At 45.9% G+C, this 18,577-nt stretch overlaps 1 protein-coding gene across 4 annotated transcripts in view; it reads right to left on the bottom strand.

The window, feature by feature from the left end:
- Positions 1-18,577, bottom strand: part of PTPRH (protein tyrosine phosphatase receptor type H) — a 723,213-nt gene that overhangs the window by 357,095 nt on the left and 347,541 nt on the right. For all 4 annotated transcript variants that reach the window (XM_086930309.1, XM_086930310.1, XM_086930312.1 and 1 more), the window contains one exon: positions 10,850-11,131. In XM_086930309.1, coding sequence (XP_086786435.1) covers positions 10,850-11,131 — 282 coding nt within the window. The remainder of the gene's footprint in view (positions 1-10,849; positions 11,132-18,577) is intronic.

The raw sequence follows: 18,577 nt of genomic DNA, 5'->3' as shown, positions 1-18,577 counted from the left end.
AGGCCAGAAGATGAGGGTAATGACACCAATTTTATTTGTGATCGCTGCAGAACATGTCAAGTCATGGGCCCGAGCCATAGCGCAACGAAAGAGCATCTTTACATCCTATTTTTCGTTTTTTGAAGAAAAACAATGTCACCTTTATGGTTATGTAGAAGTCGGAAATTTTCTTTTGTTTCACTGGATGGTTAAGGCCCTTGATATTAAGCAATATTACTTTCAGGTAGGCCATAGTGGACTATCAATGAAAAGTACCCTTAGTTTCTGGGAATGAATATCGTTTTAAGGAGTCTGAATGAGCTGAAATGTGTGGGTGACGTAGGCACTAAGCCACTTGCTGAGAGTGTTACAGAATAGAATAGAAGAATATTGGAGAAGGCAGCAAGAGAGTAAGAAGAAGCAGCCCAAAATAGAACACATATAGGAGGAAAACAGGAAGCATGAGAGAACAAGCATTTGCAATGCAATAGGTCTCGCATTAGGACAGTTTGAGCTATTGGTCTTGTAAATGACAAATTATTCATTTATGTGTTGGTTTTGAAAATAGCGAAATTAAAAGCTTTGTTATTTAAAATGCCAATAGTTTTAACTTTCGCAAATGTGACACCTATAGCATTTGTAATGCAATATGTGTTCTATTTACGTGACTTAGATGTATTGATATTGCAAATAACAATGGCTTTTAATTTTTTTTATAATTAGTACTTAAATAAAAGTTATTGTAATTTATAATGGAAATAGCTTAAACTTTTGTAAATAACTTTTGTGAAGATTATGTTCAGTGTATTTTATTGTGACAAAAAATCCAAGAACAGAAGTGAAATATTAACATCTTTTTGTGACATTTGTAATAAAGCTTGAAACATTGAGAGAACATATTTGAACTAGTTGTTGTTGAATGGTTGCACAGATTGATGCTGTGGTTGCACTGAGTAATGTTGTGGTGGCGACGAGTGATGCTGTGGCGTTCAGTGATGCTTTGGTAGCACATAATGTGCCCCTGAGTGATGCTGTGGTGGTGCTGAGTGATGCTGTGGTGATGTGATAGATATAGTGAGGGCAATAGATAGAGTGAGGGAGATAGAGTGAGGGAGATAGAGTGAGGGAGATAGAGTGAGGGTGATAGAGTGAGGGCGATAGATAGATGGAGTGAGGGCGATAGATAGATAGAGGGAGGGCGATAGATAGAGGGAGGGCGATAGATAGAGGGAGGGCGATAGATAGAGTGAGGGTGATAGATAAAGTGAGGGGGGCGATAGATAGAGGGAGGGCTATAGATAGATAGAGTGAGGGTGATAGATAGAGTGAGGGTGATAGATAGAGTGAGGGGGGCGATAGATAGAGTGAGGGCGATAGATAGAGTGAGGGCGATAGATAGATAGAGATAGACAGACAGACAGACAGACAGACAGACAGACAGACAGACAGACAGACAGACAGACAGACAGACAGACAGACAGATAGATAGATAGATAGATAGATAGATAGATAGATAGATAGATAGATAGATAGATAGATTAAGGGTGATAGATTTGGGTAGGTCGAGATTCTTATCCCGAATAACGCCTCTAACCTGATAGGAATGTCTGACAACAGAGTGCGTGTCTTAATTCAGAACAGCACCCCGGGAGGGAGGAGGGCTGTTTCACAAGCCTGATGAGATAAGGGAATAACATCTTTCCTCGGTTATCAAGGTGTGTTTCGCTGAGTACTGGTACTGTGAGAAGACACCTTGATGCCACGCAGGCCGTTTTAATACAGTACTGATAGTTCCTGTTAGACTTCTAGTCCTATAAAGAAGAGCCACGTGAATCAAGCAAGACAAGGTTTGTGTGGGAAGGATGGGGGCGAAATACATCTATTTGTGGATGTAAGCCATGGCAGGGAGTGTCTTTGTCCTGCTACCGCGAATTAATGACTATAAAAAACAAGGAACAGCTAAGGCCACCAGCACAGACCAATTACGAAAAGAAAGAAAACATGGCAAGTCATAAAAGTCACATTTGAAACATGCATAATGAAAATTAAATCTGACTCCAACTGCATGACAATCCTTAACGTCATGTTGCTGGGTTACCTCCAAATGTGAGGGACAGACTTCCCAAATAAATACACGGACGATAGCCACCATTTAAACAGCGTGCACTATTTATAAGCACATTCAAGCGGACTTATAGAGATGTCAAATATACCAAGCCTTCAGCAAAAAACAGTTTCCGTGTTTCAGGGAAAGGCACATGCAGTGGGGAACTTGTCAATGGTTTCTCACTGACCAGAGGTCAACATTTTGCCGGACAAACACCCCCAAGAAGTCCATTCTTCTGTTGTCTCCTTTCTACACATCCATTCTTCTGTTGTCTCCTTTCTACACATTTTAGTACTTTCCACAAGGTGGCGTTACTCACACGTTGTAAATGCAAGATATTAAAGGCGTGAAAGAAAGTTACTACCCCTTGTTATAGGTTTATTCCTATTTGTATCTGATGTGTTGTAGTTGCTGATTCAAACTTCATACATAGCTAAGAATTTTGCTAAGTAGGAAGTCTGCAGTGGCGTGCAGACAGCTTCTTCCTTACATAATTTACGAATATACTGAAGCGTCATGTTTTTCTGGTCACAATAATAGAACATGATTCTATTTTATTAGCGTATTCATTTTGTGTAGCGTGAATATACCCTAAGGGACTTTCGAGTGCTGCATCATGAAACCAGGAGAGACACAAAAGGAAATGAACGTACAGCGAGAAAAACGAGTTAAAAAATATACTGCCTGGCACTTTACCTTTGTATCACAAAATATTTGGAAAGGAAAGCAATATTGTTCCAGGCTGCTGTGGCCCAGCCCTAAAGGGGCCGTGACTCACCGGGACTTAGGGCCAAGGAGCAGCTCTCGGAACCGGAAAGCCGGAGCTCAGCCTGCGGGGGAGGTAAGCAACCATGGTCTGAAAGCGAAGGGGCAGAGCCGGCGGGACTTATCCTACTGCCTGATTGTCAGGTGCCAACAGTATGAGGGGGGTCCGAGGACATAAGGACTGGGGGCGCACAGTGAGGCGAAGGAGGTAGCAGGAGGCTGGGAGGCGTTAATAATAATGGACGAGGAAGAAATAACGGGTTGGGGGAACAAGAGTCGGTAACCACGGGGAAGAATGCCCAAATACAGAAGAGGGTCTTATGAAGTACGTTTGGAGCAACATCAGCGATTACTAAAACGATGTGGTTGATGTGGGCCAGGGGCAGAGTGTTTTAACAGCTACGGGTGAGGGAAAGGACATAACCGAAAGCGAAAGCGCTCGCACACATTCACAGTAAACAGCCAGCAGCAAAAGCACGCTTACAAGGACAAATCTGACACTGAAAAAGCACGCGTCCGACTCGTGTCCACATTCAAGTAAGTATATACTAAAGTATATACAAGAGGTCTCGAATGCTCGACCTAAAAACATTATAGGACAAATAGATACAGAATAGAACGCAAATACAAGAAATGAAACACCACCCCAAGCATAGAGTGGGGGATTCCCAGAAAGACAAGGTCTATTGAACGGAACTGTGAGTAAACCCAGTCAAAAGGACCCCGCCCCCCCAGGGCTTCAAGGAACCAATAAAACAGCAAGAATATAGAAATGAGACTGGGAAGATGACCCAAGTAAGGTACAATATCACAGCAGCGATAATACTCTCTGCATTAGTGAGTCTGACATTTATGTCTTTCCCGCCACCTCGACTTGTAATAGGCCCATTGTTAGTCTTAGTGCTCTGGGATACATCATGTACCATTGTTTACATTTTTCAGAATAGCTTTTAACATGGATGCATGATCCACCTTATCTTGAAGTTGGCGGTTCCTGCTTTGCCCTTTTCAGAGTACCCTTTAGGATCCTTAGAGTCTGCCATGATGTGGAGCGGCATGAATAGTACCAGGAGTTGCAAGGTTGGGCACCCCTGTCCAGAGTATAGTTGAAAAAAAAGAGATAGAGGCCGCTGGAAACAAGGATATGGTGTGTGTTTAAGCTCAGCAATCAAATGAGCTAGAGTCTGTGATTGAGAAAGAGCATAAACATAGAAACTGGATTACAATGGACAACACAATGCCAAGTTGCAAGGAGATTGTACAAGCGCACTGTGAAAGCTTGGAATTGTATAATGACTCAGCTGTACTATTCATCAAACGCTAGTGGGTATAGACACAGAGAGAGCTATCAGCAAGAACAGAGACAGGGAAGATGTGTGGCAACTTAACCAAAGTACGGGTCTCATCTTAAGTTCTTTGTTTCACGCACCACCAGGAGCCGATGTTGCTTCCTGGTCAGCCCAGCATCAGCTGTAGTCCCACGCTCCGCCACTGGGAACTCTTCTTCCCAATGAGTCTACAGATTAGTGCACATTGTAGTGACTCAGCATATAATATGGACAGGTGCACTATGAAGGGCTCACAGTGACTTTATCCTGCTTACAATTCAATAGAATGAACTCTCAGAGGAAGCAGGTGTTCAGAGGGTCTCCTTAGAAGTGGTGAAGCAAAAGAAGGCCGGAGCATGATATGGTGGCAAGCTCGAGCATGTATAAGCTGCCCTGAATGAATCCTCATGGACACATACCATGACAACAGGAGCAAGCAGGAGATACATTTGTCTCTTTAGACACTACAGGGACTGCGCTGACATAGACTGATGCAATTTCTTAAGTAGGGTGCTGCCGAGTTTGTTAGCGGTCTTCCGAAATGGTATAAATGAGTGGGGCACAAAAAGGGCCTGAGGCCTCTCCACTTGTGTCACACCTACTGCCAAAAGGAGATCCAGGACAGCACAATACTGGGTCAGGAGCCTTGTTCAGAAGCAGCATCAGCACAAAGACAGGGTATTCACTGGTCATAGAGCTTCAGACCTCCATTCGGGGAAATCTAGGAGTTGGGTGCCGCCAACTTATAGAGGTCATGAAGGAACCACTGCGCACATCAACTAGCATAATCCACAGTTGCTGGTGAAGTTTCTGCAGGCATTTGAAAAATGTATAAAGCAACATGAAGATTTTAAACTGTTAATGATTTGAACTTTTTTTATTTTATTTTATTTTTTTCTGCCTCAATGATCCTTATAGTGATGTAAATAACAGTAGGAAAACTATTGAGTTTTACCCTCCGTTTTTACCATAAGCCTGTTTATCACTCATTTTTAAAGATAATCTTATACATTTTTATTCCTGTTGTGCGGCATACATCAAATTGTTATGGTTTTAATCAACTAAACAATAAAGTTTAAATTTTTTTATTAAAAATTCACAGTTGCTTCTTCACTTCTGCAGCTGATGAGTAAAGGTGCCGAGGATTTAATTATTTCCCCATAAATCTGGTATAGGTGCAGAAGTGAAACATACTGAAATGCGGAGGAGCACTGGCAGATACACTGGAGCTCAGAAGAGAACCACCATTTTGCTCAGGCTCCAAACCACACCCCCTAATAATCTCATTTGTTACAGACAATGTCAGTCTGGGGATGTCCCGGTGGGCTGAGAACATGGAGGTGGTTGCTTCAAGTGCATGCCCAGCTTTTTAGAAAGTTATGTCCTGGTGGTGAGGGAGATGGTTTGGAGCTGTGAAGCACTACCACCCGGTGGTGCCCTTCTTACTGATGTGACAAACACTCAGCGTTATTATAGCACAGCACTGTCACCCTCATGGGTATCTAGGCGCAGTGGATGTGACATCTCCGTTGAAGAGCCAGGTCAGAAACAAGCAGAGAGAGGAAAAATAAAGACCAGAAACGTGCAGAAAGAGGCAAAATAATGGGCAGAACGAGCAGAGAGGCAAATGTAGAGGGCAGAAAAGCAAGCAGAAACCCAGTGCTTAGTATGAGTTGGTGCTTTCGTGTGCTTGGCACTTAATTGTCAACACCAGCACTTATGACAGCTGCCACCTGGTGGTGCTGTTTGTATAATTTTGAGCTGAGCAGAGCAGAACAGCAATTGTTTATTAATATACATTAAAAACAACTAATAGCTGCCACTCAAGCCACTTTTAAAGTCTTTTGGTGGCAATGGGTGGTGCAAGCAGCAGAGGCCTCCTGACGAGGACTGTAGGAAAATAGGATCTGCTTTCATGGTTACCCCCACTTTTTACCTGGTGTTATGCTGTTTCTGACTAGTCTGACTAGGATCCTGCCACTCAATCAGTCTCTGTGCTGTCTCCTCTAATTTGGTAAGTACTTGGGTACATCCCAGATTGGATACTGGTGTACCCTTATAAATCCCACTGCTGCAACCAATGTAGGTGGCTGGCTTAGTACATGGTGCACACTTAGGTAGGTGTGCACCCTGCACTAATCCAGACAACCCTTATGGAGATTTGGCATGGGACAAGATTCAGATCGAGATACCTCTTCCTCTTCGACCGTCTGAGTACTCTGAACTTCAATAGACTTCGCTCTGGGCACTAGTGCTGCAACTGGAAAGACTCCTGTTGCTCCTGGTCTTGTTGCCCTGCTCGTCTGCTGCAACGCCAGTGCCTGTGCTCCATACAGGAACCTTCCAAAGCATGTGGACATCCAAGACACCTGAAGGAATCTTCCTCGAAGTGAAGGATTCACTTCCCTACTCTGCAGGCACCGCAATCAAGCTATCCAGTTTGCTCTTCCTGGGCTCCCACGGACACCGAAAGGCTGGGCAACACAGGTCATGGTTCTACAACTCCCTCGAGGTCTGCACTGTCTTCATGCCAAGTTTGAGACTAGTATCGCTCGTCGGAACCACAGCAACCGAACTCCTGTGCACTGTGTTGACTTGTCGTTGCAAAGGCTTGTTGGCTCTTTTCCTCAAAGATCTTTGGGCTCCAAATAGCCCCACTCTCGAGCATTTCCTGTGACCAAGATCTCCGTCCTCACTACATCTCTTGCACCGTGGGCCTGCAACTTTGGTGAGCTGCTCGTGGTCCTCTTGCGACCTGAGTGCCTCCGGCCTGTCTTTCCGCTTGGAGGTCTTCTTTGACTCCAGTGGGCTACCCTGGTTGCTCAGGGCCTCCTCTGACTCCCCTGCTTGTGGTGAGTCATTCTGACCTTGCTGGTCTCGACACCAAACCTTTTTTGCCTTCCACGCTGTTTGGAGTTGCCAAGTCTTGTTGGTGTGTCTGACGGACACAGACCCCTCAACTCTCGACATCTTACGTGGGACAACTTGTGAATGGCTCCTGGTATTCCTCAGCATTGCCTGGTCCACACATATGCAGCTCCAATGTCACCTTCAACTCTCCTGCAACACCCGACATCGGTGGGGATTTGTCTGCCGTGCCTCCTGGTTACTCCTGAGTGGCATAGACTTTGTCCCCTTTACTTGCAGGTACTTCTCAACTTGAACCTCCTTTGGGTTCCACTGGACTCTTCCACCTTTTCCAGGAGCGGCATCTTCCTGAAGTTCTCCATTGAGTTGGACTGGGTGTCCAATGCCACTTCACACCTATGCACCGGGCTTCCCTGGGATAGGTTCTGTCTTCCATGGGGTTTCTTCTGGGTCTACTGGGAAGGCTCCTTCTTTAAAATTGCAACCGCGACTTACCCATTGACTTGAATTGAGAACGCTGTCATATTCCCACTCTATACACGGCCTCCGTGGGGTTCCAGGTTACTTACCTCGGGTGGGTCCTTGGGTCCCCAGCACTTCTACGTCTTCCGGGTATACTCTTGACTTGAGTCGTGGTTCACATACCACTATTTTAGTATATGGTTTGGTGCCCCCCTGGCGACCACTGTGTATTTGTGCTACATACCTATTTGTATTGCAAAGTACTGTGTGCATTGTGTATATCTCCGGATAGGAGATATTTGTATGTGTTACTAAGTCTCTTATAATAAATACCTATTTTTATAAATATACTGTATGGTTCTTTTTCACTTAATCTATGCCAATAAGATTATGTTCCAGTAAAACAAGCTGCTTTACACTCCTTCTGGACTAAGCCTGAAGGCTGCTCTCCAAAGCTGCACTTAGAGAGCTTTCTAAGGTTGTCTAAGACCACTAAAATCACCATAAGGGTTGTCTGGATTAGTGCAGGGTGCCAACTTACCTAAGTGTGCACCATATACTAAGCCAGCCTCCTACAAGGGACCTGGCACTTATTTTATTACATATTAAGCACTGCAGAGAACAGGCAGAGGAGGCATACACCTAAGGCAGCAGATGGTAGTGGACCATGGGCAAGGAGAACAGGAGAACTGTTGCAGGTGGAGCTGGCATGAGGACCTGCTCGCATCCCGAGTTTCACAAACCTCCACAAATTGAAACTTCATTGAAGGAGATAAGAGAGGGTCACCATTCCTAGGGTAGAATAGCAGCTCAGGGAATAATGCTGATCAGAATTTCTCAGTATCTGATGATTGCCATCAGGCCCAAAGAGAGAAAAGAGGAGTGGAGTGGCCAGACTGTAATAGTTCAGAACTAAAGCCACACGTCCTTGGCAGTGAAAGTCAATATCTAATGGCCAGATCATGCACAAAGCGACGTGAATGTAGAAAAATGCCCTGATACACTCAGAAACACACTGTGATGTGCCCATGCATGAAGAAACAACTGCAAGGTTAGTCCACTATCCACATCTTAGGCACTGTGCATAGAGATCAACCTAAGATGTCCTCCAGCCACGATTTACACATTATTGAGCCAAACTTCATTCACTGCACATCAATAGAAGCACTAGTGCAAATATCAGATCACAGAAGCCACAACACAGTAGGCTGAGTAAAGGGATCATGCCTCTCCATGGGATCTACTGCCTCCACTGAGAGCACATGCACTTCCTCTGAATATGCCAAACATGATGTATGAATCACATTCACTCATTCATTTATAACCTACTAGCTTACTCGTCGCGCGTTGCTAAGCATGGGCGGAAAATCCGTTACGCTCGCGGATTTTGCGGATTTTCGGGAAATCCGCAATCCGCGAGATTTGCGAATTTCCCGCAAAATCCGCAAATCCGCGAGCAGCGGATTTTGCTCGCACTGCTCGCACTGTTCGCGTGAGTTCGCGCCCCGCGAATAAGTGCAAAATTGCAGAAATACGATCTTAGCAAAACTGAAAGTAACTACTTACCAGGTTCAAAAGTTCAGGCACATCATTAGTAGCCATTTCCTGTAGTGCTTCCTGAGGGGCCCCTCCAGAGTTCAGTTGCCAGTTGAAACTATTATGTGACCCTGCTCTGAACCTCAGAATAGTTACACATATGCCTCAAAGGTCCTGAATTACAGCTAAGGGAGACAAGCAGGAGCCAGGCTGGAAGTTAAAATCCATTAATCAGCCCCTAATTCATTATTGTCAGTTGGGGCAGGGCAGGTGTTGTAACTAATTTTGCAACAATGAAAGCACTTAGCAAGTGCAAAAGATCACGAATCAGGGCGCACTAAGGAAGCAGGTGCCAGCTAAAAAAATATTCTGTGACACATTAATCAGCCCCAAATTAATTCAGGTCACTTGAGGCAGGGAAGGTGTGCTTTGCTTTGCCGAAAATAATGTACACTGGACAACCAGAGGGTGTGGTGATGAAAAAGAGGGTGGCATGGGTGGGCCAGAGGGTGGCATGAGTAGTCAGAGAGTGGCAGTGGTGACAGAGAGTGGCAGTGATGAAGAAGAGTGTCCCAAACAGGCTGGACACGTAGAAACAACAAGTTCGCAAAACTTGCGACCCGACAGGTAAGTTCGCAAATTGCGAAATTGTAAAAACCCTCGCGAACTGGCAGAAACACGGGCGAACACAAAAAAAAAGAAATCCGCAAATTCGCGGGAATTCGCAGATTTTGCGGATTGCGAATCCGCAAATCCGCAAAATTCGCGAACGCGAGATCCGCAAAATTCGCCCATGCTTACGCGTTGCTGCCATCTCAGAAGAAAGGAAATTCAAGGAAACTCGTTATGATAACATTCAATTTACATTGTGTCATTTTTATTGAAACTTATTCATTTTAATATGGAAAACATTTCAAAGTGTAGTTTTAAATCTATTTATTTATTCGAGTGCTTGTGGATACACAGTTTTTTTTTTCCCCGTCTGGTGCGTACATCAGTATTCGAAAGATTATGAGGGCCCTGGGGGGGCTGATATTTTAAAAAAAGTTAGGCCAGAAACCTTTGCGGGAGTGTACTCAACAACTTCCCAAAGATTCCCGGCGATCGGATGAATGCTGTTTTAATTCTATTTATTTATTCGAGTGCTTGTGGATACACAATTTTTTGTTTTTCCATCTTGTGCGAACATCAGTATTCAAAAGATTATGAGGGCCCTGGGGGGGCGATATTTAAAAAAATGTTATGCCAGAAACCTTCGCGGGAGTGTACTTAACAACTTCCCCAAGTTTCCTGCCGATCGGATGAATGCTGTTTTAATTCTATTTATTTATTTGAGTGCTTGTGGATACACGATTTTTTGTTTTTCCGTCTTGTGCATACATCAGTATTCAAAAGATTAAGAGGGTCCTGGGGGGCCCGATATTTAAAAAAAAACAAAATGCCAGAAACCTTCGCTGGGGTGTACTCAACAACTTCCCAAAGTTTCATTGGCGATTGGATGAATGGTATTTTAATTCTATTTATTTATTTGAGTGCTTGTGGATACACAATTTGTTGTTTTTCCATCTGGTGCGTACATCAGTATTTGAAAGATTATGTGGGCCCTGGGGGGCCGATATTTAAAAACAATTTTTGCCAGAAACCTTTGCGGGAGTGTACTCAACAACTTCCCAAAGTTTCATGGCGATCAGATGAATGGTGTAGTAATGCATAACAGACATACTTTCGTTTTTATATATATAGATATACCTGCAAAGCAGCACAAGAAAATTTCCTACAACGCAATCCTCAAACTTGCACTTACTGGTTGTTGCAGCAGGGATAGTCTTCAGGGTACTCTGGATGTCATTGGCTGTGATGCTGTAAATACTGAGGTCATATGATGTCCCTGGAGAAAGGCTTCTTATGGTCCCTCTCTGCTGACCTCCACCAGTCACATTTGATTGAAAGATCTCATTTTGTGTGGAGCCCACCATGACCTTATATCTGTACTTGTCCTGATATGTGTCATTGGGTGCCATCCACTGCAGTGTCAGCGAGGTCTCGCTCCTGTTGACTACGATGAAGTTGCTGACTGGTGATGGCACTGAAACAAAACAATGAAGAGAAAGTTAGATTGGTTTACGTGCATTTCTTCTTGCTAACCTATGCATCAAAAAAAGAGTAGTATATGAGCGGTGTTAAAAAAGCTTCAAAGTCATAGGTCAAAGCTGCTTTAAGTCTCACCAACCAATGTAAGTCAATAGACCCATGACAAATTATACCCCTTAGACCACTACAGGAAACAATGCTTCGCTGGGAAGTCTAACATGGTGTAAAAAAGCTTGCAACTCGAATTATGCATAGAAAAAATGTAACTTCTTGGAGCTTTTTAGTATTAGATTACATAGGCTCGCAGTGCGAGTGGCGCATATTTCACAAATGGAATTTCTAAATTTTCGGGAATAGTGTTAGTCCGAACTTTGTCAGCCAGGTATTACACCAATTTCAAAAAGAAGTGGACTTGTACAACTCAGGGAATCCGAGGGGAAACTTAGCTTCCCACATGTTAATCCCCCAAAAATCTTATACTCCGCTATAGATATCAGCATGTCTCAGGATTTACCAATGGTTCCAAGTTTGGTCGTTCTGGGGGTGCTAATGGGCTTCGTAGCGCTCAAATACATAGGTGACATTTTAATATAAATTAATACTCGAACTTGAGCTTTGAGCTGAGCATGAATTTGGACTACTTCTCTGAGACACACAAAGTTATAGGTGCTCAACTGATGGAGACTAGGGAGTGGAATTTCAGAACTGCTAGTCGTCATCTACACAGATATGCAAAAAGCAGAGTTTGACAACTTAAACTTTTAGATTACCACAAGTCTCTTCATAATAGATCACCATTTTCGAGCTGTTCTTGGTGGCTCTCTGGACTAATGTATCTACTCAAAAAATCTGCTTTTGACCTCAGGAATCCAGTAAGGCTATCAATCTTCTGAAGTCTATAAAAGGAGTACCACTAACCTTAGTAAAAAATAAACATGTGATTCAGCACTAAAATGTTGCAACGGGTGAGATTATGGTTTACAAACATGTTATATTCATTTTATTGGTTGATGGTATTTTCCTGGTTTCAACTGAACCAAAAGTGACTTTTACAACCAGGACGCTGATAGGCATAGGCTAGTGGGTGTCTTCCTTAAGATCACAAAGTACTGGTCTCATCTTATGTTCTTTGTTCCACGCACTACCAGGAGCCGATGTTCCTTCTTGGTCAGTCCATCATCACCTAGGAACCCCACGGAGGCCGTGTGCAGAACTGCGTTATCAACAGATGTCAATGGGTAAGTCACAATTTTAAAGAAAAAGGACCCTTCCCAATGGACCCTGAAGAAACCAGTGGAAGATGGAAGGTTGGCAGGTCATCCCACTTGTGGATACCCCAGGAACCAGGATACCTACACCAGGGAAGCTGGGGGCATAGGTGTCAAGTGACTTTGGAAACCACGGTAGACCACAATGGAGGTCTTTAGGAAAGTTGCAGCTGGAGAAGAAGACAAAGGAGTTGGGTGGAACCCAAAGGTGGATTCAGGGTGAGAAGAACCTGCAAGCAGAGGGGACAGAATTTACTCCACTCAGCAGTGACCAGGAGGCACGGAAGACGAATGCCCACCGATGTCAGAGATGCAGGTGAGGTTGACGGTGCCCTTCAAGTTGCAGCTGTGCAGACCATACAACACTGTGGAAGACCAGGAGCTGGTTACAAGCTGTCCCAGGTTGGATATTGGGAGCCAAGAGGTCAGTGTCTGGCAGGGGCACCAAAATTCCTTGTCAGTAGCAACCAACGTGGTTGGTGAAAAAGGTGCAGCATCAGGACCAGCAAGGTCAAAGCGACTCACCAGAAGCAGGTAAGTCTGAGGAGGCCCCAAACAAGCAGGGGAGGCCACTAAACCCAAAGAAGAATCTCAAGTGGACCCACAGGCCGAAGGCACAGGAGTCGCAAAAAGACCTTGAGCAGCTCACCAATGAAGAAGGCCCACGGTGCACAGGAAGCAGTGAGGGCGAAGGTCTTGGCTGCAGGAGTTGCTTGAGGCCTGAGCTTCTTGGAGCCCGTAGCTCTCTGGAGTAGAGAGTTAACAAGCCTTGGCAATGGCAAGTCAGCACATTGCACAGGGGTTCTGTTCCAGCAGTTCTGGTGAGGGATACTGGTCTCAAACTTTGCGAGAAGACATTGCAGGCCTCGAGGGAGTTGCAGAACCACACCTGTGTTGCTGAGCCTTTCAGAGTCTCTGGGAGCCCAGGATCCACAGACAAGTCAGCTGCGTTGTTGTGCTTGCAGATGCAGGGGAGTGGCTCCTTCACTCCAAGGTTGATTCCTTCAGGTGTCTTGGCGGTCCACAAGTCTGGTGAAGAACCTGTATGGAGCACAGACTCAGATGTTGCAGAAGACGAGCAGGTTGATGAGAACAGGAGCAGCAGGAATCTTCCCCTGAGCAGACTTGGTTCCCAAACAAAGTTCAACGAAGTCCAGAGGGTCAAAGTTGAAGTGGTATGTGATTTTAATCTTGTCCCACGATGAATCTAGGGACCCACCCACGGGTAAGCTCTTAAGTACCCTTAGGAAAGGGTTGGGATGATCAGGGGTCCCTCCCAGTGGAGGGGCTGGACAATGGGGAGGATACTCCCATGTCCATTGTCCAGATTCACAGAAGAGCGGGAGCCAATGGTTCACTGAACTGGCTTGAACCGTAGTGTACAAAATGTGCCCTTCAAGCAAGCTCCGCCACCCTGCCCAAACACAGTAAACCCTTGGCTCAGCATCAGAAGAGCAGAAACTTCTCTCTGGTCGGCAACAGCACTTGCTTACTGTCCGGTTCTGAAAGACGGGTACCGGGAGCACTGAGGGCCTCCCGGAGGAGCTATAAGGTGCAGGAAATCATCATAAAACCAACACCAAACGGTGTGGGGGTATGATTCCAACAAGTTTGATACCAAACATGACAGGGTTTTGTTGCAAGGATTCTGCTCCTACACAGAACCGTGCACAGAGACCCAGGACGTCAGTGAGTTGCGGTGTACCAAAAACTCACATCAGTACCTAGAAAACCCCAACCAGCTAGCATCAGTGTCACATTAGCTCCTCGTCCTATAGCAAAGTAACCAATGATTAGACAACCCAGAACATGCAACTTAGTATATACTCAGGAACGGTGGGAAGTGAGAACACTCTTTCGTTATATTCTCATACCAGTTTACAACAAGAGTAAATAAGACACGGGTCAGGTTAAAATATTTATTTTAACTACGTGCTCTCAGGTGCAATATCTTTGCCAACATAAGCAGACATATAACTAGAAATAATATGATCAGCATTGTTACAATTCCATAAAACACAAATAGAGAAATCATATTACAATGATAGTGAAAACAGGTCTTCTAGCACCTACATATAACACCCTCCCTATCTAGGAACTATGTTTATAAACAGAAGGTCTCTTAGTTTTGTTTGGGGGACCCCATTACCTCTCAGCTCAGCAAGAGTAAATCACATCAGGATCAGTAAAAGCTCTCTGCATCACTTAAAACTCAAAATCTTCCAAGTACGTGAAATCATGGCTGCAGTGCAATAATAAAGGCGCCAGAATTTCAGTTGGCTCGCAGCTGCCATGTGTTGTGTCTAAAAACGTTAGCCGATCAGTTCGAACAACAGCTACCTTGTTATGATAGCCTTGAAGCCTTCAGCACTCACTGTGCAGACTAGGGTCACGATGTGAATCTAGGGATGTCACAAACAAGCCTTTCTCATGTGAAGTCATTTGCGCAGCCTAACTTACAAAAACAGTTATATGCAGTGTTGTGTGCAAAAGCAGCAAAAGGTAAAATGGCGTTTAACTTCTAATAAACCATGCTAACATAGCAATGTGTGCAAACTAGGCCTAGCCCACACTACACCCTCCCTTGATCGGAAAATGCACAATATAGGAGGCAATATTTATAGAGCGCAGAGTTCAAGTTCAAATGAGACAGAACCAAGTTCAACATTTTGCCAAGCATGATAATTGGGAGTAAAGTTCTGAATTAATAATTATTTTAACGTATTAAACATTCATGGGTGGCCATGGCGTGAAGAAAACGTCAAAGTAAGAAGAAGTGGGGGGGGGGGCGCTAGAGGGCGCCAGGCAAGATGGCCGCACTCATGTGAGGCTCTGCCGGACCGAGCAAATATCCTTAATTTATCCTGCACATCCTGCCTTTGCCACACACCAACTTTATGACTGCGTGTGCTTGATATCACACGGCGTTGATAGAAGCTGTTTTGGACGTCGGAGTCCACTTCTGAGGCGCATACTGGTGTTTGGCTTCTCTGCTGGGTATCGGCCTCGTGTTGTCGGGAGCCGACCTGCGGCGAACCGCGGTTGCTCGCTGCTCCCGGAGCCTGGCGGTTGTGGAGCGTCCCTGCGGCGTATGGCACAGTGACTGGGAGTAGCGGAGGTGAGAAGAGACGATCCTGGAGGCAAGCGGAGGTGCTCTGGCCCGTAACAGCGAGGGACGGCTGTCACCGGTTCCTGCGCTCGCCTTTGCTGGTAGCAGTGAGTGGGGCAGCGGCCTGGGAAAGTCCGGGGCTGCGGAGGCGGCGCTAGGCCATACTGGGCTGCGCTGTGAGAACTGCGGCCGGCGGGGGAGGGGTGCGGACCGGGACGGCTGGTACGCGGCGACAGTGTGGCGGCGGCCCCGTGGTGGCTGGGGCACTGGAAATCATTGTGTGCAGAAGCCGTAGAGAGCCTTGATAGCTGCCCGACGCCTGTGGAAGGGAGTTGGTGTCTTGAGGAGCGTCTGATCTGGGGCCTACCTTCGACACAGATTGTTTGCTAATGACAAAGCCCATGTGGCAGTGAGGCTTGATTTCATTAAGTACTGGCTCTGACTGCGCCATTTGATTTCGGAACCTGCGCTAGCCTGATACACGAGGTTGTTACATGTGCCTGATTACTGTTGCCGGGCCATTTTCAAATTGAATACCGCTGGGGGCCTAGGCGCAGTGGCTTTGGATATAGCGGTCTGGTGACAACATGGGCAGGCCGGAGAGGAATCAGCCCAAGATCAACTTTTATGCTAAGAAAACTGCGATGTCCTCCTCGCAGGCACCCTCAGACGCTGAATCAGCCAGGGCATCCGGGGGGACGCCAAATTTGGAGGCTACGCTGGTGGCTATGCAGAAGACATTGCAATCCATTGAAGGCACTATGGAGGCAGTTAACCATAGGCTTGATCACATGGCCACGCAATTCGACAGACAGAATGAGCGGATGGGGGAAGTTGAACAGAGGGTATCTGCCACGGAGGATGGCCTCACCACGGTGACTAAGAAGGTCTTCAATATGGAGCGGGTATTAGCGGTTATTCAGGCCAAGAATGAGGAGTTGGAAGGGGGGTCCCGGCGCACAACATCCTCGTCACGGGGCTGCCGGACTCCACAAATGTGGGCAAAATGGAGGGCTTCATGGAGAGGTTATTGGTTGAAATATTTGGGGCAGAGCAACTGTCCCGGGTGTTCATAGTAGAACGTGCACATCGCTCTTTGGCAAAACGACCAGCACCTGGAGCGCCGCCACGCCCCATAATTGCCTGCATACTCAATTATAAGGACAGGGATGTCATTTTGCGCCTAGCACGGGAGAAGGGCACCATAGAGCATCAATGCAATAAACTGGAATTTTTTCCCGACTTCACGATGGCAGTGCAAACGGCGCGGAAAGAATTTAATGCGGTGAAGCAACTTCTCCGAGCGGAAGAAATACCATATGCCATGCTGTATCCGGCTCGTCTGCGGATTGGGGCACCTTCTGATAACAAAATCTTCACTTCTCCAAAGGCGGCCATGGATTATGCTAAAAAACAAAAGAAACGAAAGCGTGACTCCACTGTGGCGCAAGATACGGAGGAAGAGCTGCACGACGAAATAGCATGAGTCTTTGTTCTTTTCAAACATCTCAGGGAGCCTTGCTCATCTTGGCTGGGGTGCTTCTATACATTGCTGTGCCACTCTTATCTCTGGAGGTTCTGCGCTACATGACTTTTGGATGGTGGGGTGGTGGATTTCTGTAACTTTACACTTTTCATTGGTGGTTATACACAATCTAGCTGATATTACGAGACATAAGCGCTGTTTGAGTTCATATTCTTTGTGCATATGGCTGGCTTTATAATATTACTGTCTCAAGCATGGGTTGTGCATTTGGGAGGGCTATGAGCTAGAGATCAGATAACTGCTAGAAATCACCGTTAGTCACAATGTTGTTATGTATTATTTATTGTGCAGCGGCTCTGTATGGGTCACTGTTTGGAATACAGGAGACATGCTGCTAGTGAGGCAGGGGTGGGCGGTTCATTCGAGGGGCTCGGTCCTCTCCCGTTTACTCCATTAACGGGAGCTGAGCGTCTCTACGCCCCCACTTATGGGAGAACCCCACTATATGTTTGGAGTTGGGTTGCGGGTATGGAGTCTGGGGGGTTGGGGACGGCTTTGGCAGGTTGGGGGAGCTGAAGTGGGTGGGGGAGGGCAAGGGATGTTCAGGGATACCAGGTCTGGGTCATTTGTTCAACTGGCGTAGGCGGGAAAGTCGGGAGGTCTGGAAGGTGGACATGGAATTTGCCGGTTGGAGTACGGCTATAACTATAAGATGATGCCTGCAGACGGATATTTGGTCTGTTGCCTTGTACTTCGCAGCTGGTACGTAGGGGTGAGCTTACTTTATATGCTTCAGGATTTCATGAAGGGTAGGCCCTATGGATGAGGGGGGCAAGGTCAATTGGATCACATGGAATGTAAGGGGACTGAATCGTCCGCAAAAGACAAGGTAGGTAGTGGCCTTTGTAAACAGACACGGAGTGCAGGTGGTCTTCCTTCAGGAGACACTCCTTAAAGGGCGGGCGGCAGAGACAGTAGCTAGGCAATGGGCGGGTACTAGATTAGCGTCGAACTACTCCTCATATGCCCGAGGGGTAATGATTCTGATAAAAAAAATGTACCATTTGTTTCACTGCACGAGGATGTTGACAAAGAGGGTAGATATATTATTTTGCATGGGAAATTGTGTGGTACGCTAGTCACGATAATCAATGTATATGGTCCAAATATTGATGACCCTGAATTTTATGTCAATCTATGGAACAAGGTGTATGCTTTGCCACCCTCAGCAATAGTATGTGGTGGGGATCTGAATGTGACATTAGATACAGCATTGGACAGGAAGGATGATCGGCCCTACACGCACAGAAAAGCAGCTGAAGTGGTGCGTGATGGAATGACTGGGCTTGGATTGGTGGATGTGTGGCGATTGGGGCATCCGGGAGTGAGAGAAGGTACTTGTTACACGTCGGCACATGACACATGTTCGCGGCTGGATTATTGGTTGGTAACACGGGATGTTAGCGGCTGGATGATGAAAGTGTGCCATTTGCCTAGAACGCTGTCGGATCACGCTCCTGTGTTTATGGAAGTGTGGTTGCCATCGCATGCACCTGCTCCCTTCACGTGGCGTTTACC

This window comes from Lissotriton vulgaris, chromosome 7 (assembly GCF_964263255.1).
Source record: "Lissotriton vulgaris chromosome 7, aLisVul1.2, whole genome shotgun sequence".
NCBI classification, from domain to species: Eukaryota; Metazoa; Chordata; class Amphibia; order Caudata; family Salamandridae; genus Lissotriton; species Lissotriton vulgaris.
The sequence above is the reverse complement of the archived record's forward strand: the minus strand, read 5'-3'. Positions and strand labels throughout refer to the sequence as shown.